Genomic DNA, 26,397 nt, shown 5'->3' with positions numbered 1-26,397 from the left:
GTGCATGCTAAACTAGCCACTATAGAGCTCACGTCCCGCTAACAAGGACGTCGCCGGCAGCGTGGAATCGGGCTGACAGTTAGTGTGCCATTCGCATGCGGATCCAGCATCATGCCCCACTGGCGTGCAGCTCAGCAATTGCCACCCAACACGCGAGCTTGAAGTCTGGAGCTTCATCGAGCGATTGCCGATCAACCCCGCGTCTTTTGGCACTCTGGAGCCGCCGACGAGACTAGAGTCTGGAGCCTCCTCATGGCTGTCAAACGACCAGCTGCAGACTGCACGCTTTGGACGTACTAGCTAAACACGATTCACGAGGCCACACTGTCTAGTCGACCTCACAACCCCGCATTACGTTGTCGCTTCTTATCGCTTTGCAAGGGAGGCAGACCAGGACCAGGTGTCTGTGTTCGTTTACTAGATCCGAGCCTACTATGTCTGCCCAAGTATTTGAGTCGTAAGCCCCGATGCATGCTGACGCACGATGAGAAAAAGGTTCGAAGCGCATCCTGTCGCGAAGCTCTAGACATCGGTTATAATAACATGTGAAGCGGGTTCGTGTAAGATCTTTTGGGTTGGGTTGTTAACCTGCAGCCGGTCTACATGGTGGTGACTGCTCGCGTGCCTACCAATACTCCTCTTGCTGTACACACACAATCGTTGTACCCCGTTCAGTCATGACGCCCAACTCCTCGCATAAACTCAGTATCCAAATCCTCGTGCGTTACAGATATCATGAAAAGGTATCACTCTGACAGGGTCCATCCCACAATCCGCGCTCCGCAAGCCAAGACCTATCCTCATACATCAAGCTCGGCTTTTGAGTTCAATATATCATCGACGATGGAGCGCTGAACAGCTATCCTGTCCTTATCGCCCGCGTCCTGCTCCCTCAACAAGACTGCGAGTACTTCGATCGGCGGGTCGAGATCGAGCCGTTGCGCTCGCTTCCAGCGCTTCAACCGAGCGATTCCGGTGCATGGCTACATAGCGCAAGTCGTGTTAGTGGTGCACCAAGACGTGGGGGAGCTCTGAAGGCAGGGTGCTGAGTAGTAAACTTACGCCATAGTGCGCGCTCATGTCGAACTCCCTGAGGATCTTCTCGTGCAAGCTTAGAGCCCCCTGGTGTGCCCTTGGTGCGCGCCTTTGCTTCTCCTTTGCAGCCCAGTACTTCTTGATCGCTGCATCTGATATGCGCCGTGCTTGGTCCTCCTCTGGTGTACTCTCAACCTCCTGCGCCTTGACCTCCTGTTCTGTTTGCTCGATGATCGCAGCTTCCGTCGTGGTCGGCTCAGTATCTGAGATGTCGATGGTCTCCGGCTTCACGTCTTTCAGCTTCGCTTCGAGGAGGTTCTTCTTTGCGCCTTGTGCTTTTACGCCGGACTTTGTGACCCTATTTGTCGTTCCGTGGAATGCGAGAGTCGACTGTTGCGATTTGGCCGCTGGGCCTGATGCTTTGCGTTTGGGTGCCATATTGATGTATTTGCGATCGATATCTGGTGATTCTTAGGTATTTGACGTCGTGATGGTTGCGTGCTATGATGGGGTGGTTGGGTTGAGTGACCTCATTGGATTTGCTTGGCGTCGATCGGGGCGCCTTCCCTGGTTGCTGCAGTGATACGCGAGATCGCGCAGACATGTGACCTCGCATCAATCTCCACCCCCACATCGTGCCGAAACCGCGGGATACTTTGCATGTGTTTTTAGGACTATTCTACCTTGTTCTGGTAAGTTCACAATCCCCAGACTTGTCAAAATCGCGAATCTTGTTAAAACGAACGCGTATACCTGAGTAGACGTGAAAGTCCGTGACGAGGACGCTTGACTCATACATAGAACATGCCATGTTTCTTAGGTGTTCACTCTTACTGACTATGACCTTAGTGCTGGAATTGTGCTTCACAACCTACAGTCAACAATGACTTCCACAACACCCCCAGATGTCGCCGCCCACGCGGAGGCTCTAATCCCCAAATTCCATCTGACCCGCCTCTTGAATTCCGACCAAGCTGGCCGTCGCATCTCCCTTCTGGGCACCATAGACTCTAAACCCGCTCTCCTGCTCGCTGAGCGCGCTGCCTTTGATACGAACCCCGAAATCCTAAACAACTTCTCCACCTCGCTCCGCAACATTAAGAACCTTGGTGCAAACGACATCTACGCCTGGTTCCTCGCAAACTCCAATCCCAGCGACGAAAATCCACCCCCAGACTTCAAGTTGAACCTAATCTATCCTTGTACCGATAAGCACATCAAGAAGTATGAGCAGCAGCGCTTGAGGGTCGTCACCGAGACCCCAGAGATCTACGAAAAGTACGTGAGGCCGTACATGCAGGCACAGCGTGAAAAGGGCGCGTTGAACTGGGTATTCAACATCATTGAGGGCCGGACTGAACAAGAGGATGTCATCTACCGTGAGTCGGGCGAGGAGGGCTTCTTGCTTTTGCCTGATCTCAACTGGGACCGTAAGACGATGGGTAGTCTGCACTTGCTCGGCATCGTGGAGCGAAGGGATATCTGGAGTGTGAGGGACTTGAAGAAGAACATGACGGAATGGGTGAAGCATATGCGAGAGAAGATGCTTGAAGCGACTGTGAAGCTTTACCCGGAGCTTGAGAGGGACGAGTTGAAGCTTTACGTGCACTGTAAGTCTATACCGGGAAGATTGTTGCGAAGAGTTACTAACCGATGTGTAGATCAACCGACGTACTACCACTTCCACATTCACATCGTCCATGTCTCGCTGGAAGCTGGCAGTACGCAAGCTACCGGGAAGGCATTGGGTCTAGAGAACATCATCTCACAACTCGAAACCATGGCTTCTTCTTCCTCATCACCTCCAGGTATGCAGGATGTGAGCTTGACGTATCATCTTGGCGAGAGGAGTGATCTATGGGAGAAGGTGTATCTACCGCTCAAGGAGGAACGAGAAGTCAAGGTGGATGGCTTTTGAGGAGAGTAATATACTCCTTGAAGTAGTATAGACTAGTGTATACATCATGCTACAGTCCATGCAGCGTTGTACCTTAGAATTCATCGCAAGACATTTCAGCGAATTGCCGGGATTCCCTCCTCTCGTTATCCTCCTAGAACGACTCGGCAAGCGTGATCAGACTGAAACGCAACTCGCCTCCGCCGGCCTCCGCCTCGCGCTTGAGGAAGCTACGTACGCCCAGATCAAGAGCCTTTTCGCTCAGGACATCCTCGTCTGGACCCAGCGCACCGCGGTCAAGGGGACCTTTCCGCCGACCGTCAAGCTCCCACAGATGGTTCTTGTCCGACTTGATAAAGCAAACGTAATGTAGGTCGACGTCGGAATCGGCCTCGGGCGCAGCAGTGTCACCACCCGATGCAGCGCTTTGATGTGCACTCTCGAGAGCTTCAGATTCGTAGAGGAGGTCGGCTCGTTCGACAGGTTTGAGAGGTATCGCGTCGTTGACTAGCTTGGCCAGATTCGAGTCGGGTTCTAAGGCTCTTGTCAGCATGTCTGATGGCTGTCTCGGAACACGGCGGCTACTAACTGATGTGTGTACGGGCGGAACCGTTGGAGACGCCGTGGAGTAATCCGATTAGACCACAAGCATTTCCAATAGTCTGCTTATACCAGATGACCTCCTCCTCTGGGCCATGTCCCTGATATTCAGGCTTGTCCTTGTCTTCCTGCATGCGGAATGTCTCGTATGTCTTGCTGACAGGGAAGACGAGGAGGAGGGCGTGAGCCGGTCGAGGTACGAAAGCAAGTAGTTCGGGCTCGTCTATGCTAAAGACATCGTGGAATGCAAGCTTCTCCGACAGACCGAGCTTGTGGACGAGAGCGGACATGACATCGGGATTGTTTTCTGTCGCGCGTCAGCTGGCATGTATGCAGTGTATGTGGAAATGTCCTACCCAGAGGAATGAACCTCTTCCTGCCCTTGGGCACATCTGGTGACGACTCGGACGCCATGGTGATGCTGTGTAGAAATGGTGTTGCGGGGAAGGAGAGCTCGCCATGTTATACCTAGGTAGACGTGGGGCGCAGGCAGCAAACGACTCGTCATCCAAACTGTCTTTGCCTTCCACAGACATACCATAGGCTACAGCATCGTCTGCTTAGAACATTGAGGGGGCTGGTTCTGCCTTTCGCATATTGATGTCTCGAAGGACTGCGGGCGGCATGAACGAGAAACGATCAAGCACCATCTACGCGTGGAGAGTAGTTCATAATACGAGACATCTCAACCCTCGGCATAACAGCATCATCTTGAGGTGCACTCGACGCGATGCATGCGATGGACACGCGACTTGGGAAACGCGATGGCCTGTGCGGCGACATGGCGGAAGCTTCTGAGCCCCGCGCGGTGACGAAGGACCTGAATTTGACTCACGTGAATCATGCATCTTCGCCGTTGTCCCTCCGCTACGCCCTTTTCTCGCATATTACACATCGGACGACCCCAATTACCACGGACTAGATATTGCCAGGCTGGAGCATCTTTCATACCGCCTACACATCCCCACAGATTCATAGCCACCGCGCCCAGTAGCTTTACGGCGGATTTCTTCACCCCACTACAGCCACTTGCCCTCAACTTTTTCCAGCGAACCTTCGCACCACTGCCCACCATGACCACAATCGACAAGACCCTGGTCACTTTCCTGAAGACACATGCGCCCAACAACGCCGCCGACGAGACGGACGCGGTCAAGGCCTCGCAGGCCCTTTACCCTGAAGTCACCTACACTGACGCCGAGAAGACCGAACTCAGTCAATGGCTGATTACTGCCTCCCACATTGCCTCCTCCTCTGAGGATGCCGCCAAAGCCTCCGAGCGCCTATCATCACTCAACACACACCTCTCGAGCCGAACCACCGTCCTCGGCGCAAAGCCCTCCGTCGCAGACATCGCCCTCTACCAGAAGCTCGCGCCAGTAGTCTCGAAATGGAGTGCTGAGGAGAGGACTGGAGAGCAGGGATACCACCACATCGTCCGCCATGTCGACTTTGTCCAGAAGTCGCCTGTCTTCGGCCTGAAGCTGGACGACAAGGTCAACATTGACCAGGACAACGTCATCTTCAAGATTAAGCCAGTAGACGCAAAGGCCGAGAAGGAGCGCAAGAAGAAGGAGAAGGAGGCTGCTGCTGCCAGTGCCGCCGCATCTGGTGCTACAGCTACTACTCTGACTGGAGACCAAGGACAAGCCGCACAAGGAGGCCAGGGAGGCAAGACCAAGGCGGAGAAGGCAAAGGGTAAGGCCGAGGCCGCTGGCTCTGCTGTAGCATCTGCAGTCGTCGGCAACGCAGCGGGTGGCTCAGCTGGCGGTGTTCCAGAAGGTGCGCCAACCGAGAAGAAGAAGAAGGAAAAGAAGGAGAAGCAGCCCAAGCCCCAGAAAGCGTAAGTCATGTTTCTATCCTGCGTTTACGCACCATCTAACAACACGCAGCGCGCCAGTCGAGAAGCCCCTCTCTCCCGCCCTCATCGACCTCCGCGTAGGCCACATCCTCAAGGCCGAGACCCACCCCAACGCCGACTCGCTCTACGTATCCACAATCGCATGCGGCGACGCTCCTGGCACAGACAACACCTCAGAGTACGAAGGTCAGGTCGTGCGCACCGTATGCTCGGGTCTCAATGGCCTGATTCCCCTCTCGGAGATGCAGAACCGCAAGATTGTCGCAGTGTGCAACCTGAAGCCCGTCACTATGCGCGGTGTCAAGAGCTGTGCAATGGTACTCGCTGCGTCACCACGCGTTACCGAGGGAGAGGACAGCCACAAGGGACCAGTCGAGCTGGTAGATCCCCCCAAGGAGAGCAAGGCCGGCGACCGCGTCTACTTCGAGGGCTGGGAAGGCGAGCCTGAGCCGGTACTCAACCCCAAGAAGAAGGTCTGGGAGATGATCCAGCCAGGCTTCACTACAACGGACGGTCTGGAGGTTGGCTTCGATGTCGGCGTCGTACCACAATTGAGCGGCGAGGGCGCGGATAAGAAGACGGGTGTAGCTAAGCTGAGGACCAAGGACGGTCTGTGTAGCATTCCCACTCTCAAGGGAGGCGTTGTGCGATAGATGGGCCTGATGATATACGATAGTCTAGAAAGAATTGTTGGTGCTGCCTATAGTAGGGCATGGCGGATACATTGGGTGTTTGGAAGTAGATAGCATGCCACAAAAGTGAGCCTGTCGCACTCCAATACATGAACCACGTAACCCCAAAGCCTGCTCTGTGCATTTCGCTCACCCTCAATGAATCAGCACGTTCAGAAACGTCACTCGAAAAGTCACCGTAGCCAAAAGACTTCATAATCGTCAAGTTAAATTTCAATTCCTAATGCTCTGTAACTATCCTGGGTATACAAACACAATCGTAAAAACCCGAAGGTATCCTGCAGAAAACAATATAAAACGCCGTCATGCTACATTACGACATCATCCCAGCTATTACGAGAGCCTAATCCATTAGGCTCACAGGGTACTCGTAGTCCTTCTCTGCATCCGTCCCGTGTAGCCTGACCTGGTACAGGCACGTGTGACTGGCACCCCAGTTACTAGTCACGCGTACCATGGCCTTCGAAACGGGTTCGGACGGCTCGCCAGCGAGGTCGAACGTCTGGAGGTGGTTGGATGCATGGATGTTGTATTTGAAGGATCCCAGGCACTTCCAGGCGGGGCCGTCAAAGCTGGGTGGCGGCGGGTCGCGGCAGGTTACCTGGCGGTGGGAGTAGTAGGGGTTAATGGGCGCGTCTGTCTGGACCCAGAGCTCGATGTCGCGGGGCGCGTTGGAGATGTTGCGCGCTGGCATCATGCTCATGGGGACGTGCTCGATAGTGACCTGTTTGGGGGTGACGGGACGTGGGAGTTTGACAGTGAGTTGGGCCTGACCGCTTGAAACGGGCGCTTGGCCGGCAGAGCACCAGCAGTCGCCTGGCTCTTCCCACTTTGTCAGCGCTGCCATGGGTGGGTTGCGATGAGGGACGAAGGCCCAGCGGCGTATGAGTCCGTGGAGTCGACCAGCTCGGTGGTTGTATGTGACGGAAGACATGTCAGGATCGACGACGGCGCCCAGACCAGGAGAGAAGTAGTTGGGCTTGGTGAGGTGGAGTTCGTAGTTTGCGACAAGGTTGGCTTGCGCAAGAGAGTTGAGTCGGATTTGGTCCATCATGGTCTTTCGAGCCTCTGCTTGTACCATCGTCTTGAACTGAGCGCTCTGGGCTCGGATAGCTTCGTCGATCTTCTTGTCGACTTGAGCGGTCAATTTTTCGTAACGGCGCTCCATGAAGGTGACGAACTCATCACGAGAGACGGCCTGTGGCCAGCTCTCAGTGTGGCTGCGTTCTTGCTGGGCCGTGGTGTCGAAGAGCTCGCCGAGCTTGGTCTTGGTCTGTTCGATGTAGCGCGCCCACTCTTTGTCGCCCATGCTTGAACGTGTCTTGCCAGTCAGTGCCATCCAGAAGTCATCCGTGATTTCAGAAGTGCCATCCTCATTACGGCGAACGATCATGACTTCAGGAAGCTCCTGCTTGAGCTCCTCAATTGTGGTGCGCATATCTGCACGAACATCCTCCAAGCGCTGCGTGTGTCGCTTGTCGATGTTGGACATGCGGCCCCATAAGAGGTTGTCGTCGCCGTTGTTCTTATACGCTTGAGCCAGTTCAGCCTCTGTGAGTTTGTGCTCGGTGGGAGGGAGGATGAACTCGGTAATCTTCTCATATGTATGACTGACTCGTGCGCCCACAGCCTTCACCAATCCAGGCGTACGCACGGCTGATTCGGGGAATGGCGTGGCCACCATGGCGGAGGAGATAAGGTAGCTCAACAGCAGTAACCCGGCCAATCCACCAAACGCCCAAATCATAAGCTTTTTCCATTCCCATACCGGCTCGTCAACCTCATCTGGTTCAACATCGCCAAGCCATGCGTTGAGCTCGACCCTATCCTTTTGGTGCGGGCGGCGTCGCTCTGACTGTCGCTGTGACTGCGATGGTGGGCCTTGTTGTTGAAGTCTAGTCTGCTCCTCGACGATTAGATCTCTTACAGATCCTTCATTTTCAGCTGACGGAGCGCGAACAGTAGGCCGCTGCACGTTTGCCCTGATATGGGACTGTCCTTGGATGGGTGCCTTGATAGCATTTTCGGCAGGAGTAGCACCCTGAGGTTGGACTGATACCCTGTTACGAACAGAACTTTGAGATAAAACGGGGGTGGGTCCTTGGGTCCTTGCTCCATTCACAGTGCGACTGGCGGGCCTGCGACTCGGTACTGCTGGCCTGACGAACGGATCTTGTGCGCCCGAAGTAGCAGCCTCGTGGGTGATGCCGTTCGATTTTGTGTTGTTGGTAGATGTTGTAAGGTCAGGTTTGCGGGTCGATGCTGCAGGCTTTGCGAGAGGCGAGCCCATGAATGGATCCTGGGACACTAGCATGCCAGCCTCGTGGGCAAGACCGAACGACTTGGTGGTATTGCCGACAGACGCCGCAAGATCATCATCGCTGTGGTCGAAGTCATCACTGTCGATGAAGGAGTAGCCAGGAGTGACCTTTGACTTCGATGCGGGGTTGCGCACATCAACAGGTGAGAACTTGTCACTGTTGCGGTTTTGCCTGATGAATCGTGATTGGCGCTCACTTCCAAGTTCCTCGACACCTTCTTCCTCGTGGTTTTGTTGTTCGCTTTGATGGTCCTCCTCTTCCTCATCGTCGGCGTACTTCTCCATCTGGTTCTCCATAGCCTGGGCAAATCCTGTGGCAGGGGCGGCCGGAAGCTTATCTGGGGCACCAGTACGACCGCTCGCGCCATAAGCATTTGATCTGCGGCTGGCGACCTTGGTTAAAGTTGTTGTAGTACGTTTCGCTGCGGCGGAAGCGGTGGCGTTGGTGACAACTGAATCTGCAACAACAGAGTTTGCCTTTTGACTGAGACGATCTGAACGACGGTTACGTCCTCCGGGCGTGCGCGCCTCCCCGTTGGCACGTTGCGACATGGCGGCGATGAGCTCGTCAAGATCGCGGTTGAAATCTGGAAGTGATGTGTCGCCAGCAAATTCGAAACCAAGCACAGAAGAAGGGGGCTGGATTGCTTGCTGAGGTTGTGTAAGTAGTTGGTCGTTGGAGGATTGGGTTGCTGGGGCGGTCATGTAGAAGAAAGAAAAGACGCCAGAGGACTGGAGTCGTCCAACAATAGCTGTGAACAAAGAAAAAAGACAGATTCGCGACAATGACAAGACAATAGAAAACAGAATGGGTTGCCCAACTGCTGCCAAGCTGCAGCCAGCTGGCGAAAATTTGCGCGGTGAAGACGAGGTGAAGGTGAATCAGGACGACACGTGCATACAGCCTCGCAATGCATGGGAGGTACATGGGCACATCTCAAAGACATGGGTAGGAAAATCGCGCCAACTTACACCTCGGCCAGAGACCCAACTTCGTCGCGTCCTATTTGCGCGATTGCGGGCGCGTTGCGTTCCAACTCTTGCTCTTTAACACTTTCGGTGACGGTATTGTTGATGGCGGGTTCCTGCAGTGGGTCCGTAAACACGTGGACAAGCCTTCACGCGTCGAAGCCGGCAGATGCGCTGTGGGGCTAAACTCGATGGAGAAACTTCTGGCGCTCGTTCATGCGTAGATTGCGACTCGCGATCATGTTCCCAGGATCCGGCGCGATGTTGTTCAGTTGGTATTGATGGGTGACAATGAGGTTGATGAAAGTTCGAGGTCGCGCTTTGAGGTGCAAGGGTTCAGCCTGTCCGCAAGCCGCCGCAACCGGTAGGTTAAGCGAGGCTGCGCTCCATCCGGCGGTGTGTGACATGGCATTCTTTGACGCGAAAAACTAACTCTTACGAGACACAAGCAGACAGGAGCAAGAATAACAAGCTGGGAGAGATGGAGCACCCCTCAGAGACGACTGGGAGCTAGTGTCTCCGCTACCACAAGACATGGATGATGCATGAAATTTCCGGGCCCAGCTGGAAGCGGAGCACAAGACCCTGAGAGCCACAACGCTTATTTTGCCTGCTCGCATGTACCTGCGTCACCCAAGTCTAGTCGAGAGGATACGTCGTACGGCCATTTTGTGACTGGCGCATGTGGCCACAAGACGGGGAGTGGCTGGTCAAGTCCACGCAGCAACTCATGGACTGTGGGTGGGTTGCTATCATGATCTACAGGGCTGACAGGCAAGCCCACCCGCAATCGGCCCACACTGTCACAGCCCTTGCTCTTACAACTCTACTGTACCAAACTCGACATGATCATATCCCACATGATAGACATTGTGTCTACCGTCCTCGCAACACGCGTTCCCAGCATTTTGGCAGGGCAGAACACGAGATGATGAAGTTGTAGCTGGTGCAACCCGTGGACGTCTCCAATCCGTACAGATAATCTGCTGCGCATACATGTGTCTAATGAAGAACAGTATGCTAAACACTGGAAGACCGTGGAAGTCTATGGGAAACACATGTCTGGCGATGGCTATGAGAAAGCCAGACCATCCTTGCCGAATGAGGAAACCTATCCGCACGCGGCTCTTCTCTCTCGACTAGTGGCACAGCCCATGAACCCAGCATCTCGTGCTGCCGCGTTTTTATATATCTGCAACCTCGCAATCAAACGCAGTCGCCGAATCGCATAAGAGCGACAGACCCCCAGAAACATTCTCTACTTCACATACCTCAAGTTCTCACAATGGTTGTAGGATCCGTTCTCGTCACCGGGTAAGCTACCCCTCCACCCCTCCACGCAGCTTCAAGACAGCATCATAGGCCATTGGTACTGACAATGGCTTAGTGGTACCGGCTACATTGGCTCATTCACAGCTCTCGCCCTCCTCGAAGCCGACTACAAGGTCGTCATCGTCGACAACCTCTACAACTCCTCCCCAGAAGTCGTCAACCGCATCGAGCTCATCTGCGGCAAGCGACCTGCCTTCTACCAATGCGATGTCACAGATGAGGCTGCGCTCGACAAGGTGTTCGAGGAGAACCCAGACATCGACAATGTCATCCACTTTGCTGCGCTGAAGGTGCGTCCATTTGTCAACTACTGTCTCGCAACCCCAAGCTAACGCCTCCTAGGCCGTTGGAGAGTCTGGCGAGATTCCTCTGACATACTACCGCGTCAACGTCGGCGGCTCCATTGCGCTTCTCTCCTCCATGGTAAAGCACAATGTCACAAACATCGTGTTCTCTTCCTCCGCGACCGTCTATGGCGACGCGACGCGCGTCCCCAACATGATCCCGATCCCCGAACACTGCCCCATCGGCCCGACCAACGTATACGGCCGCACAAAGTCCACCATCGAGGGTGCCATCACAGATACCATCGAGGCTGAGCGCAACAATGCGAAGAAAGCCGGCAAGGACGAGAAGGAGATCAAGAAGTGGAACGCTGCGCTACTGAGGTACTTCAACCCCGCTGGTGCGCATCCCAGCGGTATCATGGGCGAGAACCCTCTGGGTGTACCATACAACCTACTTCCCTTGTTGGCGCAAGTTGCGATCGGCAAGCGCGACAAATTGCTCGTCTTCGGTGACGACTACAAGAGCAAGGATGGCACAGCGATCCGCGACTACATCCACGTCCTCGACCTAGCGCGTGGTCATCTCCAGGCGCTCAACTACCTGCGCGAACAACAACCCGGTGTCAAGGCGTGGAACCTGGGTACTGGCAAGGGCTCAACCGTTTTCGAGATGATCAAGGCCTTCAGCACCGTTGTCGGACGCGACCTGCCATACGAGGTTGCCCCACGGAGACAGGGTGACGTGCTCGACCTGACAGCGAACCCAACACTCGCGAACAAGGAGCTAGACTGGAAGACAGAGTTCACACTGGAGGATGCTTGCGCAGACCTGTGGAAGTGGACAGAGAACAACCCAGAAGGTTACGAGCAGCAACCACCAAAGGAGTTCGTCGACGCGCTGAAGAACAAGAAGGCTTGAGCTAGAGGAGTGAGGGTGGAACGGCATGTGCTTTCTAGGAAGTGACACCTGCATTAGCATCTTAGAGATGAATGCTGAAGCGTTATATTTTACATAGATATGCTGGACATAATAGTTGAACCAGAAAGGGTAGAAACGCAAACTTCGATTACTTGAACATTACGATGTGAGCTCAGACTACCCCCAAATCCTCATCATTATTAAACTTTGGAAAAACGTAATGTTCAAAACATATTGACACCAACAGCATGATAAAAGAGAAGCAGCTAAGCCGTGACTCGTACCTGGAGTTATCTCCAAACACGAATGCAGTATAAAATGTCGTGTTCGCCGCACATTGCCTACTCTCTCACCTTGCGTCTTTTTTCCCTCGAATTTCCGAGAACAGTTGGAAAAGAAGGACATGTGAGAAGACAGTTTCTGCTCAACGAAGTTCGAGTTCACATTGCCATGTGTGTAGGCGCTGTCTTGCAAAAGCTTTTTACCAAAAATCACCCACTCACAAGCCGATGTGTGAGATGTTCAAAAACTCCTGGCTCAGTCATGATGCCGAATCCCGCCTTTGCCTGGTCAGTCCTAGCATATCGGGGGGAACACACAAACCGTACCTCTTGGTAGCTCTGTCTCATCTCTCCAACACGTGTAATAGCAAAACGTTAAAAAGACCAAAAGAAAAACGCACAGTTCCATGGGGTGGTAGACAGGGTCGGACGTCCAAAAACAGTCTGTTCTGCTTCCATGCATTTGACCCTCATCAACTCTAGAGACGACGCCAAAAGTCAGTCCGTTCTCGCCTATAGCCACCTTTCCGATCGACAAAACAGTAGCTGTATGAAAGAGCACTCCGCTCTTCTCTTCTTTTCTCTTCACACCTCAGGATAACTTGAGGTTCAATCCAAAACACAGACGACACCATGGATGGAAGACTGCAATGGGAGCAAGACATCACAAATGACCGCGCTCTACGCATGTTCTTGGTGTTTAAAATAACAGAGCAAAAGATATCATGTGCTTGAAGTGTCAGATTTGGGTATAACATTATCAAACATGTGCCGCTGCGGTATCCAAAATCCAGCTCTCATGACAACTACATGGCTATGCGAACGCTCAAAAACAGGCCGAAGCTCAATCAATGCATCCGCGTGCTCATTCGCATCATCCTCGTCATGTTCCCACCAACGCCTACGCAATGTCCTCAATCGGGCAGTTTGGATGCAAAACATACACGACCTTGTCATTACCCTCAGCCTGACCTTGTTCATCAGCGAGTCCTTCACCCCGGATCAACATGAGGTATTGTTCCTGTGGTTTTTGTTAGCACACAGATCATCAAGAAATTCGTGTGGTTTTGACATACCTTGACGACCTTCTTCAGCACCTTCTTGGCAAGTGCCCTCTCCCTCTCCAAGTCCTCTTGCGTCTCCATTTCGTTCTCCTTCTGCTCGAGGTACCAGATCAGCAACTCTTCCTCTTCGACACCGTCTTGCGTCTCTTCTTGGTCCTCGTTGACACGCTTGACAAACATGTTCCGCATAGCGACGTACTTGTCGTGCGTGATCTTGGTCTTCTCGCGCGGCGCAACGGCTGGAGTCGCTGTTCGGTCTCGAGAGGTGTCTTCCTGGTCGTCCATCGGTGCATCGGCCTCCTGTTCTGCAGCGGCGGCCGCGGCGAGCAACGCTTCATCATCATCGTCCTCAACTTCGACGTCGTCCTTCTCGACTGAGATAATGGACTGACGGAGGAGGTTGTATGCCTCCTTGACGAACTCGGGGGTAATGTCGCTGACGCAGTTGGCCTTGGCGATGGCCTCTGAGAGACGGATCATACTCTCAAGTTGACGAACAGTGATGCGGTAGCTGTTGCGACCGATACCACCCTGCGCATCGTCTGCTCGTAGCTCCTTGTACTTTTCGACGAGCGTCTCTCTTGCCTCATCAGTAAACTCTGGTCTGAATGTCCTTGCGAACCGGATGTAGCGCTGCAGCTGCTCAGTGTTGAACTCTGGGTCAACAGCTTCGTCTCTGTGCTGGTGGATACCAACAATGTGCTCGGCAAGGTGGCGATCGACAGCCTCGTCGCACTCGTCCAACACTACGAAGAACAGATCGAAACGTGACATGATAGGAGCAGACATGTTGACGTTGGCACGTAGCGTTGTCTTGCGGTTGTAACGTCCACCGACGGGATTGGCTGCTGCAAGAATAGAGGTTCTGGCGTTGAGCGTGGCCTGGATACCGGCCTTTGCAATGGAAATGGTCTGCTGTTCCATAGCTTCGTGAATAGCGACTTGATCGGCGATGTCCATCTTGTCGAACTCATCAATAGCACAGATACCGTTGTCAGCAAGCATGAGCGCACCGGCCTCGATTGTGAACTCTCCCGTCTCCTCATCCTTGACTACTGCAGCTGTAAGACCAGCAGCCGAAGACGCCTTACCAGATGTGTAGACAGCGCGAGGAAGGAAGCTGCAGATGTACTTCAAGAACTGTGACTTCGACGTCGAAGGATCACCAACAATACAGATGTTGATGTCTCCACGCAGCGCCATTCCCTCAGGTGTCTCCTTCGACACACCGCCCATCAGTTGAAGGAGGAGTCCCTTTTTGATCACTTGGTGGCCGTAGACCATGGGCGCTATCGAGTCGACCAATCGCATGAAGATGTTGGGCTTGTGTACCATGTCCTTGAGATCCTGGATCTCCGCAGCAGTCAGGGTACCGAGATACTCCTCTTGTGCCTCTTCGCCGCTTGTCGCATTTGATTCAATCTGGCCCTGGCCAAGAGAAGCGAGAATATTGCTGGCCTGACCTGTCAAGTGGTGGTTGGAAGTCTGACCTGGAGTAGAGTGATCTGGCGAGACCATGCACGCCAAGAATGACATGCGGTATGTCAGGTCGCGCACACCAAGGGCTTTGAGACCGCTGACACCCGACCCTCCGACGTCGTTGCCTCGCGTGGTGTTTGCTGTATCTCTCTGCGCTTGTGGGCGCACACCTGGTACGCGGAACTGGCTGACGTCTGGGATGACGATCACTGTGCCGGTGAAGATACACTTCTCACCGGCCTTCGCTCGATCCACCATCTCTCCTCGCAAGATGACGTCCATAGTTCGGGGCATACTGCCAGTGGGTATCTCTGAACTGTTCTCCTGAATGCGCACTTTCTGCCAATCTACGAATGTCGACTGGCGAATGTCGAGACGCCAGCCCTCCCTGTTCATGCAGGTTATGTTGGGACATTGTGTCGGTTCGGTGTATTTGAAGGTCTGTTCGATGTTCGGTACGACGGTGTTGCAAATCTCGCATACGAAGGTGGCCATTGAAAGCTCTGGCCGGACCTCAGATGTTCGTGTTGCCGTGCCAGAAATGGAAAGCAAGCTGCCGATTGATGTGGTGCGCAGCTGGCGAATACGGGAGACGAGAGGAAGGTTGTAGAAAGCCAGGGTGAACAGCTTGTCCGTCTGCTGGTTCGAGGTCTTCTCGTTGAGACTCTCATTTTGACTGGTAGCATTGCCGGAGTTTGATGTGCCTGCAGCAGAGGCAGTTGAGGCGGGCTGCTTGTGCTGGCGGAAGTACTTGGGCTCGTACTTTGCGATAAGGTTGTGGAGCGACCGGACCATGTATGGCAGGAAGCGGTAGTATTCGCTCGCGATAGCCGCGGCAAGAATGCCATCTTCGTGCCTGAGGAGGTGTGTGTAGTCGACGTAGAGGGTTGAGAGTCCGTACAGTCGCATGCCCCGTATTTGGGCGATGTAGTACTTGTCTGTGGTGGGCACGGCGCTTGATGTGGGAAGAGCCGAGGAGGATGGGTCTTCTGTGTAGCTATCTTTTTGTCAGCATATTCGACAGCATGAAGACTGCTGTCACGGAGCTCACTTTTCGAGGAACTCCTGGAACCGCAACGAGAGCGTCTCTCCCGTCACGTCCACGACCTTGGGGATGTCTGTTCGCGGGGCATTTGTGCGCCTGCCTGGTACTCGCGCTCCGATAATCTCGTCATCAGGGTCTCCTTCGACATCGCTGTTGGCGCCGGCGCTTTCAGAGGGGGGTCCGCGGGGTCTCGCAGACGAAGATCGCATCTGCGGTGTCCGTGCATCGTTGCCGTACGCGCTAGAGGGAGTGGGCGCGGCATCCGAATTCAGTGCGAGGTCGAGTAGGGACGACATGGTGTGTGTATGGGTATCTGATGTGGGGTGCTGTTGATACAGGAGGCTTGCGGGGACGGTAAACACGCGAAAACGCGGTCGCGCTGTCCGAATGGGGAAGTAAGTGTGGGTCTGTGCACTCCATCCAAGCATCACGCGAAGAACAGCCGGGAGCTTCACACTGAACACGGCCACACAAAGAACAGGCAGTAAAATCTCAATTCAATAGATGCTGAATAACTTCCAAAACTATCTTACACGCTCTATCATCCCAAAACACTCCCGAGGTCAAGATCAACCCCATGTTCCGCCACCACCTCTGCCAGCCCTCCTCTGCGCACTCAATCTCCAGTCGTCTTCACCTGCAAACTTGTTGTGCAGAGGCTGAATCCTCTCAGCCTTCTTTCGCTTACTTAACCTGTCTGTTGGCGCGACCTTGAAGAAGGTTGGCGCTGCTTCAACCAGCCACTTCGGCTCGATAGCACTGCAGAAATGCATATATTCTTTCGTCGTCTCCACGAGTGAGTGGTATATGACGTGTTCAGCAGGCTTGCCAAACAGCGAGGAGGAGGGATGCAGGTAGACGGGTGTGCCTTCAACAAGCGTCTTGTAACCCTCGGCAGGATCTTTGCGTGCGGAGTTGCGGAAGAAGCCCGAGCATAGCGCTTGCCGAACCTTGATCGTGTTGCGACCGCATGAAACGACTTGATGCTTGTGTCGCGCCATAATTTGCAGTAACTGATTGCGCACGTCGCGCACACGCTGCATGTTCTTGGGTATAACAAAGTTCTCTTGACACCACGGCGTACTGAATCCACCCTGTTTCCAACCATTGTACACATTGAGAAGGGTGATATGATCGCCAGAAGGATCGTTGAACTTCTGCTTCTTCTGGTCGGCTTGTTGCTGCTTGTCGCGTGGACGATGAAAGACGCTCTGAGTAGCGCTAATCATGGCGACAATGGTCAAGATTTCATCTGAGCATTGAAGCTCAACGGATTTGATGAGTGACTTTGACAGGGATGGATCCATTGGGAAGTCAGCCATCTGTCGACCGAGACGCGTTAGCAGGCCTTCGTCGTCCAGTGCGCCCAACTGATACAGCTCCTCCAGGGCTGTCAACATGGTATTTGTAGGCGGTGGATCCATGAAGTCGAAGTGTAACAGATCGTTGATGCCCATAGCCTTGAGCATCAAAATCGTGTTTGACAAGTTTTGGCGCTGGATCTCCGGAATCGTAGTCGGCAACATTTCGTTCTGGAATGCGGCCTCAGTATACAGACGGAAGCACTTTCCAGGTCCTGTTCTACCTGCTCGTCCACTCCTTTGGCGAGCCTGGGCTTGCGAAATCGGGGTAATCTGCAGGCGATCCATTCCTAGCTTTCCATCATAGGAACTCTGTTTGACAAAGCCAGGGTCCACGACATAGTAGATGCCGTCTATAGTCAGACTGGTCTCAGCGATATTGGTAGCAATGACGACTTTGCGCGTGCCGTTGGGTGCAGGCTCGAAGATACGAGAGGCCACTTCCGACGGCAAGGCACCGTAAATAGGCAGAATCATCAATTCTGGTACGTTTGGACCCAAAGCTTTCATACGCTCTGAAATGATCTCGCATGAGGAGTCAATCTCTTCTTTACCTGTCAGGAACAGCAGAATGTCACCTGCTGGCTCCGTCAAGTGGATCTGCATGACCGTGACCAGCGCCGCGTCGAGGTAGTCCGACTCTGGCTCTTTACTGTACATAACCTCTACTGGGAAAGTACGACCTGCAGGGAAGTTAGTATTTGTCTCACATACACTTCGTGGAGTCAAGACTTACCTGGAATTGAGAAGATGGGACACTTGTAGAAGTACTCCGAGAACTTGTCGGCATCCAAAGTCGCACTCGTCACTATGAGCTTCATATCCGGGCGTCGTTTGAGTGTCTTCTTCAGCAGTCCAAACAAGACGTCAGTAGCGATTGTACGTTCGTGGGCCTCGTCAAGCATGATGCAGCTGTACTTTGACAGCATGGGGTCCAACAGGATCTCACGCTGCAAGATACCGTCCGTCATGTACTTGATACGGGTATCTGGCGAAGTCTTATCCTCGAAACGAATCGTGTAACCAACCTCATTACCGAGAGCGCAGCCAACCTCCTCAGCGACACGCTTGGCAACACTCATGGCTGCTACACGCCTAGGCTGAGTACAACCAATGACCAGCTCGTTACCGTAGCCAGCCTCGGCCAAATACTGGGTCATCTGCGTGGTCTTTCCGGATCCAGTGTCACCGACCACAATCAGGATCTGGTGCTTGGCGATAGCTTCAAGAAGTTGGTTCCTGAACTTGAAGACAGGCAACGACTCTCGTTGCTCCTTGATGCTCATGTTTGTACGTTTGCCAAATGAGGTTTCCCTACTGTTCGTGGAGATCTTCTTCCACTCCGGTAACGCTTGGCTGGGCTCGTTTGTGCGGGTGTTGCGAAGATCGCTGGCGAATTGCCGTTGTTGGGCCATTGGATCGTTCCACTGGCTACTCAAGTCGACATTCGCTGCCTCCTTGGCGGCCTTTTCTTGGGCTTCCTGTTGTTTGAGGTCACGACGTTCCTTCGCCAATGTATCACCAGCCATTGCAGCGCGGTTGAGCGAGCCATCAGGCGCTTTGACAACTCGAATCGGTGACAGCTCCAGGGATTGCTTGGTCTGACCCGCCAAGAAGGGTGGCTCTTCCTCACGGACTTCGATATCAACATCTTCCTCTTCTTCGAAACCACCTTCGCCATTGATGTGCGCGTTGAAGTCCTCGTCGATGTCGGGGTAGTCGGATTTTGGTATAACACCAGAAGCAATGAGTTGCTTTATCTCCCAACGTTCTGGTGAGGTCATGCGCTTTCGCATTCCGTTCTTGCGACTGTTGAAACCGTCCTCCACGACTGGAACGGAGCTGTCAAGCCCTGGTATTCCTCCAAGTCCCTGGGAGTTTGCGCCTGTGCCGAACGAGGCGATGCGTTTGCCAGGATCAAGATCTTGACCGGTCCGCTGATCCACCTCTTTCATCGACAGCGAAATCCTGTTGTTCTCATTCTTGATGACTTTGACCTTGACCTCTTGCCATCTCGATACGAGGTCGGAAGGGTGGTTCACCCGGCCCTCCATCATTTGTGTGACGTGTACCAGCCCATCGACCTTGCCCTTCACGCCTTGTAGATTGACGAAGCATCCGAAATCCTTGACACCTGTGACCTTGCCATCGTACACCTTGTATAACACGGGCTCGTCGTCAAGCTCGGGGGTAGGTGGTCGTCGGAATTCGTCTAGATCTTCGTCGCGGTACTTCTTGCGGCTTCGTTGCTTGTTGTTTGGCTTTACGGTCCGCGTGCGGCCAAATTCGTCCTCGAAGACCAGCTCGTCGTTCTGCGGTCTGCCTCGTCGCGGGCTCCTCGATCGCGAGCGAGAGTACGACCGGTCTCTCTGTCTGTGTCGCTTACTCCTGCTGATGTCGTCGTCGCTGTCGTATGGGCTCATGCTTCTTTTCCGCGACCTCTCCTTGGGCTTGCTGCTTGGCCCCTTCCCTGCCAGTCCCTCCAGCATCGCAAACGTATCGTCTAATGCGTCGATCTGTGTTGCTTCTTTCTCGGGCTCGTCGTCTGCCACCTCGTATTCCACGTCCTTGTCCGGTATCGCCAGGCCCTTGAAAACGCGCGTTTTGCGGTCTGTCGCATCGGTGCCGTTTTGCCCGTTTGCGCCAGATTCTTTTGCTCCCTTGTTCTTGTACTTGGGATGAAGCGTCAAGATGAGACGGTCAATGCTCTCCACCAGACTCTGGGGGAACTCTGCGCCCATGGCCTCCAGCTGGTTCTTGAAGTCTGTGACGCCTTTGCATGTCGCGTGCTGATCGATAACGAACTCGGCGAGCGTCTTATCTGAAACACCAACGTGATTCTGGATTTCGGAGGTGACCTTCGAGACGAGCGATAAGAACTCAAGGTTCGCGAGGTCGTCCATGGCTGCGATTTGGCTCGCGGCGCGCTTTCTTCGGAATGTTGGAGTGTAGGATATTGTCTGCAGACTACATCCACTTGAAAAGATGCAAAGTGAATGGCCTAACGTCAACGTAGGCTTCCGGGTGTTCAGCTTTTCTTCTTGTACGATGTGACCTCGTCCGCGGCGCGCGTTCGTTTGAATAGTCGGGGTGTAGGATCTGGGGATGCCGTGGTCGCAAGGAGGATTTTGGGTATTTCCTGGTTTGGAAATGTCGCGCGAAAATGCTACGCGACGACTCTTTCCTCCTCCCGGTGTGGCTGCGAAAGAGTGGTGTGAATGGCTGAAGGTGTTGGATCGTCAAGAAAGTTGATGCGGCTCGGCGGCGATTTCGCGCTAGGCTCCAGTCCCCGCGCTGGCGCCGTTCCAAAGTTCCACGATATCCTGCATCCATAGAGCTTTCGACCACCGACATCCAATTCCTCGTCCGCATCGCTTGATCCTCCAGCTGTCTCAACATACTTCGTAATACTCACGATCACTGTCACAATGGTGTTTGGACGCATACATCAGTTTATCCTGAGGACGCACGAGAGAATGTTACAGCAACCCTTGAAGACTACGTTCATCCTGCTCCTCTTCAATTACGGGGGTTATCGATTCATCTCTCACTGGAACCCGATACTCGAACGAGCGCGCATAGCCAAGCAGGCGGAAATGGGACAAGCGGGCACAATGAGTGAGGGCACAAAGGCGCATACATACGCTCCGGACACTGCTGCAAGGACGCGACTGGAAGCTGGACAAAAGTCCGGCGGAAGTTCGATTCAATGGATGAACGTGAACGGTGTACCAATCCCATTCATCGGACCCAAGTCGACCAATTAAGAACAACATCTTGCTGGTGTATCGACACATGTTTGACTGGATCTCATCATGTGTCGAACGTAAGCCTTGGCTTCAGTGTATCGCAACCACGAAATTCAGTAAAACCTCATCTCAACAACCAACGCACACCACAATCATGTGCTGCTGGTGCCTGGAGGGGGGTTTTCAGGAAGTGCCAGCTATCAGTGGGTTTTAAAAGGTGCGGCCCGCACGGAATACTGGCATCAAATACCGCAGTGTTCGAGTGAGGATACTTGCTTAATTGTGCTCTGGTATGGGGACTATAAGAACCGACTGTGGAACAAGGAAGAATTGGAAACGCCCCTCCATGGTGTTGTGACAGCATGATCGCACAGCCACAACTTCCACGTTATCGAGGCCTTTGTTTCATCTCGCTCTGCGATTCAATGGAAGATTCGAGAGCATCTGCAAGTCTGTTTCTCAATACACCGACTTCCAGCAAGAGTGAGGGGTGTCAATATCCAGGGAAGGGCCGTCGGCGTTATAAGGTGGTCCGAGCACCACGATGTTGAATTCGAAGCACAGGATCGCGTCAAATTGCATCATCTCACTAGCGCCGATCTCATTCCAACTCCAACATACCAACTGTGATCTGCTACTGCAAGTACAGTGAGAGAAAAGCTATTGGCTTTACAAGTCACGAAAAACGTGACTTGGAAGGCGGGATGCCAAAAAATAACGGTTTTCACACTCAACTTCCTCTGTATACATCCACTTAGCAGTGTTGGACTTGCAGCCAGTATCTTGTGCCTTGCATGCTCTGACCGTATGCGGCTGCAGCTCGATGCTAGTGGCATGCGGCTCAGCGTCAAGCTCGATCGGCTGTTATATTGTGTGCGATGGCGCAATTGGCCTGATATGGCAGTAACTCACGGTCACATGAATCACACGTATACTGTACTGATGTGGTACATATAAGAGCATGTTTCTTCTCTTTGGGGTGTTCATCAATCATATACCATTCTCTAGAGACCTCACGTTGAAACATCTTCCCTTCGTCGATTGACGATACATCATCCACCAGCATCCACTTGCAGCCACAATCCACTGCCATACTTCTTGTATTGCGTTCAGAAGTACGTCTCATTTGAGTCGCAATACCCTACTGCTTTGGACCGCACAGTACTCGTTACCACACGAATATCCTATCTATCACAGCAACAACGATGGCGCCAGGACTTGTCGAACCCCACTACCAACCCACCGCTACGTCAACATCCCTCCCAACACCCAAGTCTAGCAATGCCCACAGCTACATCCCCGGGCGCACCATTGTCAAGAAGCATGCCGAACCGTACAAGTACGAAGACCTACGACCACACTTCCCCAACATCACATGGCCAGCCTACACTGAGATACCCTACGCCGACAAAGGCCAACTAGGCGATCCCAACTTCAAGAACCTCCTCGCAACTGCCACAGACGTCTTTGACTACAACCCCAAGATCGGTACTGAGGTACACGGCGTTGATCTAGCAAACCTCACCGATGCTCAGAAGAACGACCTGGCTCGACTGATCGCCACGCGTGGGGTTGTGTTCTTCCGGAACCAGAAGAATTTCAGCATCGATGAGCAAAGGGAGCTGGGCAAGTACTTTGGTGAGCTGCACAAGCATGCTACAACTGGAGTGCCGAAGCGAGAAGGGTTGGAGGATGTCCATGTTATCTATACCGGCGAAGATAGCCCGGATCTGAGGGCTTTGTTCACACCATCGTTCCTCTGGCACTCTGATGTAAGACTTCGATACCACATGAAAAGAGACAAAAGTTTTACTGACCCGAACCAGGTAACATACGAACTCCAACCTCCCTCCTACACATCCCTCAAAGTCCTCACCGGCCCACCCCGTGGCGGCGGCGGCGACACCCTCTGGTCCTCTCAATACGCAGCCTACGATATGCTCTCACCACACATGCAAAAGTACCTCGAATCCCTCACGGCTCTCCACTCTGCTGAGCTGCAAGCCCAAGGCTCACGCGATCTCGGGCGAACAGTACGTCGCGAGCCCGTCACCACCGAGCACCCACTCGTTCGGACGAATCCCGTCACGGGTTGGAAGAGCATCTTCTTCAACCCTGGCTTTGTAACCAAGATTGTTGGTGTGCCGAAGACGGAGTCGGATCATATCATCAGTTTCTTAACGGAGATTGTGGCGACGAGTCCCGAGGTTCATGCTAGGTTTCAGTGGAATGAGGGGGATGTCGCGTTTTGGGATAACAGGGTTACGGTATGTTGAGCCTCTCGCATTGCGAAACTCTGTACTGACATCAAGTAGAACCACTCCGCTACTTATGGTTTTGCGCCTCACCGTCGACATGCCGTCCGGGTAACTGTTCGTGCCGAGCGGCCATATCTTGACCCAAACAGCCGGTCACAGGAAGACGAGTTGAGTGAGAAGTATGGCATTCGCAAGGCAAACAAGGATGGGAGTGGTGTTGTGAACTACAACGACTGAACGATTTGTTAACTCATGGCACGGCGGGCGAATGGTTTTAGGCTTTGATGGTATGAGCGTTCTTTAGCGAGCATGGTAGTATAACGTGCATATGAATCAGACTCTTATGTTCATGTGCTTGTTGCCTACATTCAGAAACCTCGCATCCATTTGCCAACAGCGCAGCGAAATCATCCTCAATGCTCTCGATCTACCACGGCCGTAACTTCAAATCTGCCTACTTAGCACCGGGTTACTGAGAGCCATCAGCACCAAGAGGTTCATCTCCAACCACTGCCTCGATGCTCGTATGTGTTCCAATGCTGGGCTGGAAGTGGTGCGGATTGCTGATGTAGACTGTGGTTCCGTCTACTCGCGTGTAAAGTCCAGTGGTTACATCCCACGGAGCTTTTGGGATTGCAACGCGATCGTCTAGCACCCTTTGTTAGTCGCTATCTAGGACTATTCAATGGGTGGGGATTGAAGAGTGAACGTACGGTTGGTCCTCCGCTGCAAGAACGCAGTGATGTCTGCTGCTTGGTACGAGCTGTCATCTGTATTGCCCACTTGGGGTGCTGACCTAGGCTCAGTAGATTCTTTGGAGGCGCTCGAGTTGTTTGGCATGGTGAATTGATTAGTTGACCGGCTTAGACGGCATGAAGATGGCAAGTCAACAACATATATAGACCTCAAACACGAGCTATCAAGAGAATGGACATATCTTTATGCCTATTCGCATTCTATCCGTTCTCGTAAGAAATATGGAGGGTCTCAGTGCTGCCTGTAAAAAAAAAGACTGTACTACAGTTTTCATTCCGAAGCAGGACACATTTGGTAGTCATCGAGGTCCTCCTTGGAAAAGCATGCTTGACTCTTTCGAGACCGCGAACATGCGTGTGGATGGGAGTTAAGGGTCTCGGTATGCCCAGGCAAAGCAATGGAGGGTCTCTTGCAACACCGAGTCTGACGGAATTTAGTGGCGCAAGATGCATGTGGCTGTGTAGTACACAAATTGAGCGCCCCGTTCGGCCAATGAGACAGTGGATCATGCCCCAGGCGTTTGAAAATTTAGACCAGTACAAACCGTGGCTTTTCACAGTGTGCAAGGATCCTTGCAGCTACCTAGGTATCAGCCGATGCTGGTGTAGAGCCTCACCGTGGCTGAGGGTCCCCGTCTATAATGATGAGTGAGGCTCCTGACAGAGGGCACCTTTGTTTTGATCACAGGCGATACGATTGGAAGGCTTCATGAGGGTCTCCATATACTCGAGGCTTGGTATGCATTGATGATGCGCTGGCGCGGCTGCCATGACTTCCATAGGTTATCTGGAGGATGGTTTCAGCCAGTATGCGCAAGCTGTCACGGGTATGGCTTGTCCCATATCGGTCGTGTTATTATTGGAGGGTCTCAGTGCGTTTGGAAGGGGGCTTGGAAGTCGGCAGGTGGGTGGCTAAGGAGAGAGGGTCTCCGAACTGATGAGAGGTGTGGTGCAGGATGCTGCCGCGCACTGACCAATTTCTCGTCCTTCGGCCGGTGAGATCCCCTTCTCACTACCAATCAACTGTGCGGAGCTAACATCCGGCCAGGCTGTGTACGATTAGTATATGAGAGCACCAGTGTCCCCTTCTGTGAGGGCGATGTTATCGAAATCTACCACCCCGTTATATCGATCACTGCACCCAGCTACAGCGCTTGTCGTCGCGACGCGTCGCGTTCCAAGGTTCAGTAAAACCATACGAAGTTCGGTAGCGCGAGGCTATAACCGCCTCGCGCTGCACTCATATCGAGTTACTATGATCATCTGAACCACTTTCCTGGACTCTACCTACCACAGGGCCAGGAATGGTTTCATTGTTCAATATCAGAAAGCTGGTTTACAAGCGAAGAACTGGAGTCTAGCAACCAGGGTTTTCATTCCATCGATCTCTCGAATCTAATGACCGATCGACAATCATCTATGGCCTCCTCGTCTACTACCGCATCTACTAATCAACTCGAATCTCTGAAGTCCCAAGGATCCACTTCAGCTTCACCCGACAGAAGCTTCATCTCGGACTCATCCTCGCCAAGAGGAGCCGTGGACACGACGCTTGTTACGTTGCCGTCAGGACGGCACGCGTCACGAAGCCTGTTGCCAAACGCTGCTCCCGAAATAAGCACCCGACCGCCTACTATGCCTATCAAACGTTGTGTCTCTCGATATACTTGTGGAGAACCAGACTGTACGGAAGGTTTCACAAACGAGCGACAACTCATGTAAGTACTCCAAGATCTTCACTCGGACAGGATCCAGTGTACGGACTTCTTTTCTGACTTCTTCTTCTAGGAGGCACATGCGAGCTCACGTACAGAGAGTGTTTGCGTGCAAAATCGGGACTTGCAGAAAGAAGTATCCACACGCAAAGTCACTCAGAGAACACAAGCAGACAGTACATGATAACAAAACATACATCTGCGACGTTCCAGGCTGCAACAAGATTCTTACGCTGAAGAGAAACTTGCGAAGACACAAACAGAGCAAGCATAAAGATGCGAGACCAGGGTCTCCGGATGCCACCTAATCAATGCCAACCACACATCGATCAAACGCCATACGAGAGCGGAACAGAGCCATCTGATATGGCAGTCGAAACTATTCCTATTCCTCAGTCGGACAGGTTGTACACTTTCAACCACCCTTTTACAAAACCTCACTCGAGACCCTCTACCCTTATATGTCACCGGGCGTGCGCTAGGGTATATCGTTCATCGACTTCACTTCTCCATGTGTACAGCCTTTAGAGCTCAAGAACTCAGATGATATAGCGCATTTCCTTATGGTTCTTCGTCGTAAGTCGCTTCGTGCGCCATCAGATATGCTGATGTGTAACACTATTCTGTATGATAGAAGGGTCATGGGCTTGTGGCATCAAGAGTTCTCTCCTGGATGCCACAGCCATGAGGCTTCCTTGGTGCAAGCAACCTTTCGCGCGACACTCTGCGCGCTCAACCCCCCTCCTCCTCTTACTGTTTGCACACTCCTTATTGCTTT

General features: G+C 53.1%; 9 protein-coding genes across 9 annotated transcripts; 4 read left to right on the top strand and 5 right to left on the bottom strand.

Annotated features, from left to right (window-relative positions):
• Nucleotides 1–800: 800 nt before the first annotated feature.
• J4E86_000935 (uncharacterized protein) lies at nt 801–1,473 on the bottom strand (the record flags this gene model as incomplete). Its single annotated transcript, XM_051441508.1, has 2 exons — nt 801–983; nt 1,063–1,473. 2 exons carry the CDS (start codon nt 1,471–1,473, stop codon nt 801–803), a joined length of 594 nt encoding a protein of 197 aa, XP_051307679.1.
• Nucleotides 1,474–1,918: 445 nt separating this feature from the next.
• Nucleotides 1,919–2,953, top strand: J4E86_000934 (uncharacterized protein; the record flags this gene model as incomplete). The annotated part of the gene is made up of 2 exons (XM_051441507.1): nt 1,919–2,645; nt 2,697–2,953. 2 exons carry the CDS (start codon nt 1,919–1,921, stop codon nt 2,951–2,953), a joined length of 984 nt encoding a protein of 327 aa, XP_051307678.1.
• Nucleotides 2,954–3,086: 133 nt separating this feature from the next.
• J4E86_000933 (uncharacterized protein) lies at nt 3,087–3,946 on the bottom strand (the record flags this gene model as incomplete). Its single annotated transcript, XM_051441506.1, has 3 exons — nt 3,087–3,466; nt 3,522–3,839; nt 3,889–3,946. 3 exons carry the CDS (start codon nt 3,944–3,946, stop codon nt 3,087–3,089), a joined length of 756 nt encoding a protein of 251 aa, XP_051307677.1.
• Nucleotides 3,947–4,605: 659 nt separating this feature from the next.
• J4E86_000932 (uncharacterized protein) lies at nt 4,606–6,046 on the top strand (the record flags this gene model as incomplete). The annotated part of the gene is made up of 2 exons (XM_051441505.1): nt 4,606–5,375; nt 5,425–6,046. 2 exons carry the CDS (start codon nt 4,606–4,608, stop codon nt 6,044–6,046), a joined length of 1,392 nt encoding a protein of 463 aa, XP_051307676.1.
• A 382-nt stretch (nt 6,047–6,428) lies between these two features.
• Nucleotides 6,429–9,110, bottom strand: J4E86_000931 (uncharacterized protein; the record flags this gene model as incomplete). The annotated part of the gene is made up of 1 exon (XM_051441504.1): nt 6,429–9,110. The coding sequence occupies one exon, from the start codon at nt 9,108–9,110 to the stop codon at nt 6,429–6,431; it is 2,682 nt and encodes an 893-aa protein (XP_051307675.1).
• Nucleotides 9,111–10,659: 1,549 nt separating this feature from the next.
• On the top strand, nt 10,660–11,912 carry J4E86_000930 (uncharacterized protein; the record flags this gene model as incomplete). The annotated part of the gene is made up of 3 exons (XM_051441503.1): nt 10,660–10,688; nt 10,762–10,996; nt 11,049–11,912. The coding sequence occupies 3 exons, from the start codon at nt 10,660–10,662 to the stop codon at nt 11,910–11,912; spliced, it is 1,128 nt and encodes a 375-aa protein (XP_051307674.1).
• Nucleotides 11,913–13,094: 1,182 nt separating this feature from the next.
• J4E86_000929 (uncharacterized protein) lies at nt 13,095–16,077 on the bottom strand (the record flags this gene model as incomplete). The annotated part of the gene is made up of 3 exons (XM_051441502.1): nt 13,095–13,214; nt 13,270–15,733; nt 15,788–16,077. 3 exons carry the CDS (start codon nt 16,075–16,077, stop codon nt 13,095–13,097), a joined length of 2,874 nt encoding a protein of 957 aa, XP_051307673.1.
• Nucleotides 16,078–16,350: 273 nt separating this feature from the next.
• Nucleotides 16,351–20,045, bottom strand: J4E86_000928 (uncharacterized protein; the record flags this gene model as incomplete). The annotated part of the gene is made up of 2 exons (XM_051441501.1): nt 16,351–17,825; nt 17,879–20,045. 2 exons carry the CDS (start codon nt 20,043–20,045, stop codon nt 16,351–16,353), a joined length of 3,642 nt encoding a protein of 1,213 aa, XP_051307672.1.
• A 2,051-nt stretch (nt 20,046–22,096) lies between these two features.
• Nucleotides 22,097–23,386, top strand: J4E86_000927 (uncharacterized protein; the record flags this gene model as incomplete). The annotated part of the gene is made up of 3 exons (XM_051441500.1): nt 22,097–22,663; nt 22,718–23,158; nt 23,207–23,386. 3 exons carry the CDS (start codon nt 22,097–22,099, stop codon nt 23,384–23,386), a joined length of 1,188 nt encoding a protein of 395 aa, XP_051307671.1.
• Between the last annotated feature and the right edge of the window lie 3,011 nt (nt 23,387–26,397).

The sequence above is a fragment of the Alternaria arbusti genome (assembly GCF_024043155.1).
Source record: "Alternaria arbusti strain BMP 1465 chromosome Unknown scaffold_1, whole genome shotgun sequence".
Taxonomy (NCBI): domain Eukaryota; kingdom Fungi; phylum Ascomycota; class Dothideomycetes; order Pleosporales; family Pleosporaceae; genus Alternaria; species Alternaria arbusti.
The sequence above is the reverse complement of the archived record's forward strand: the minus strand, read 5'-3'. Positions and strand labels throughout refer to the sequence as shown.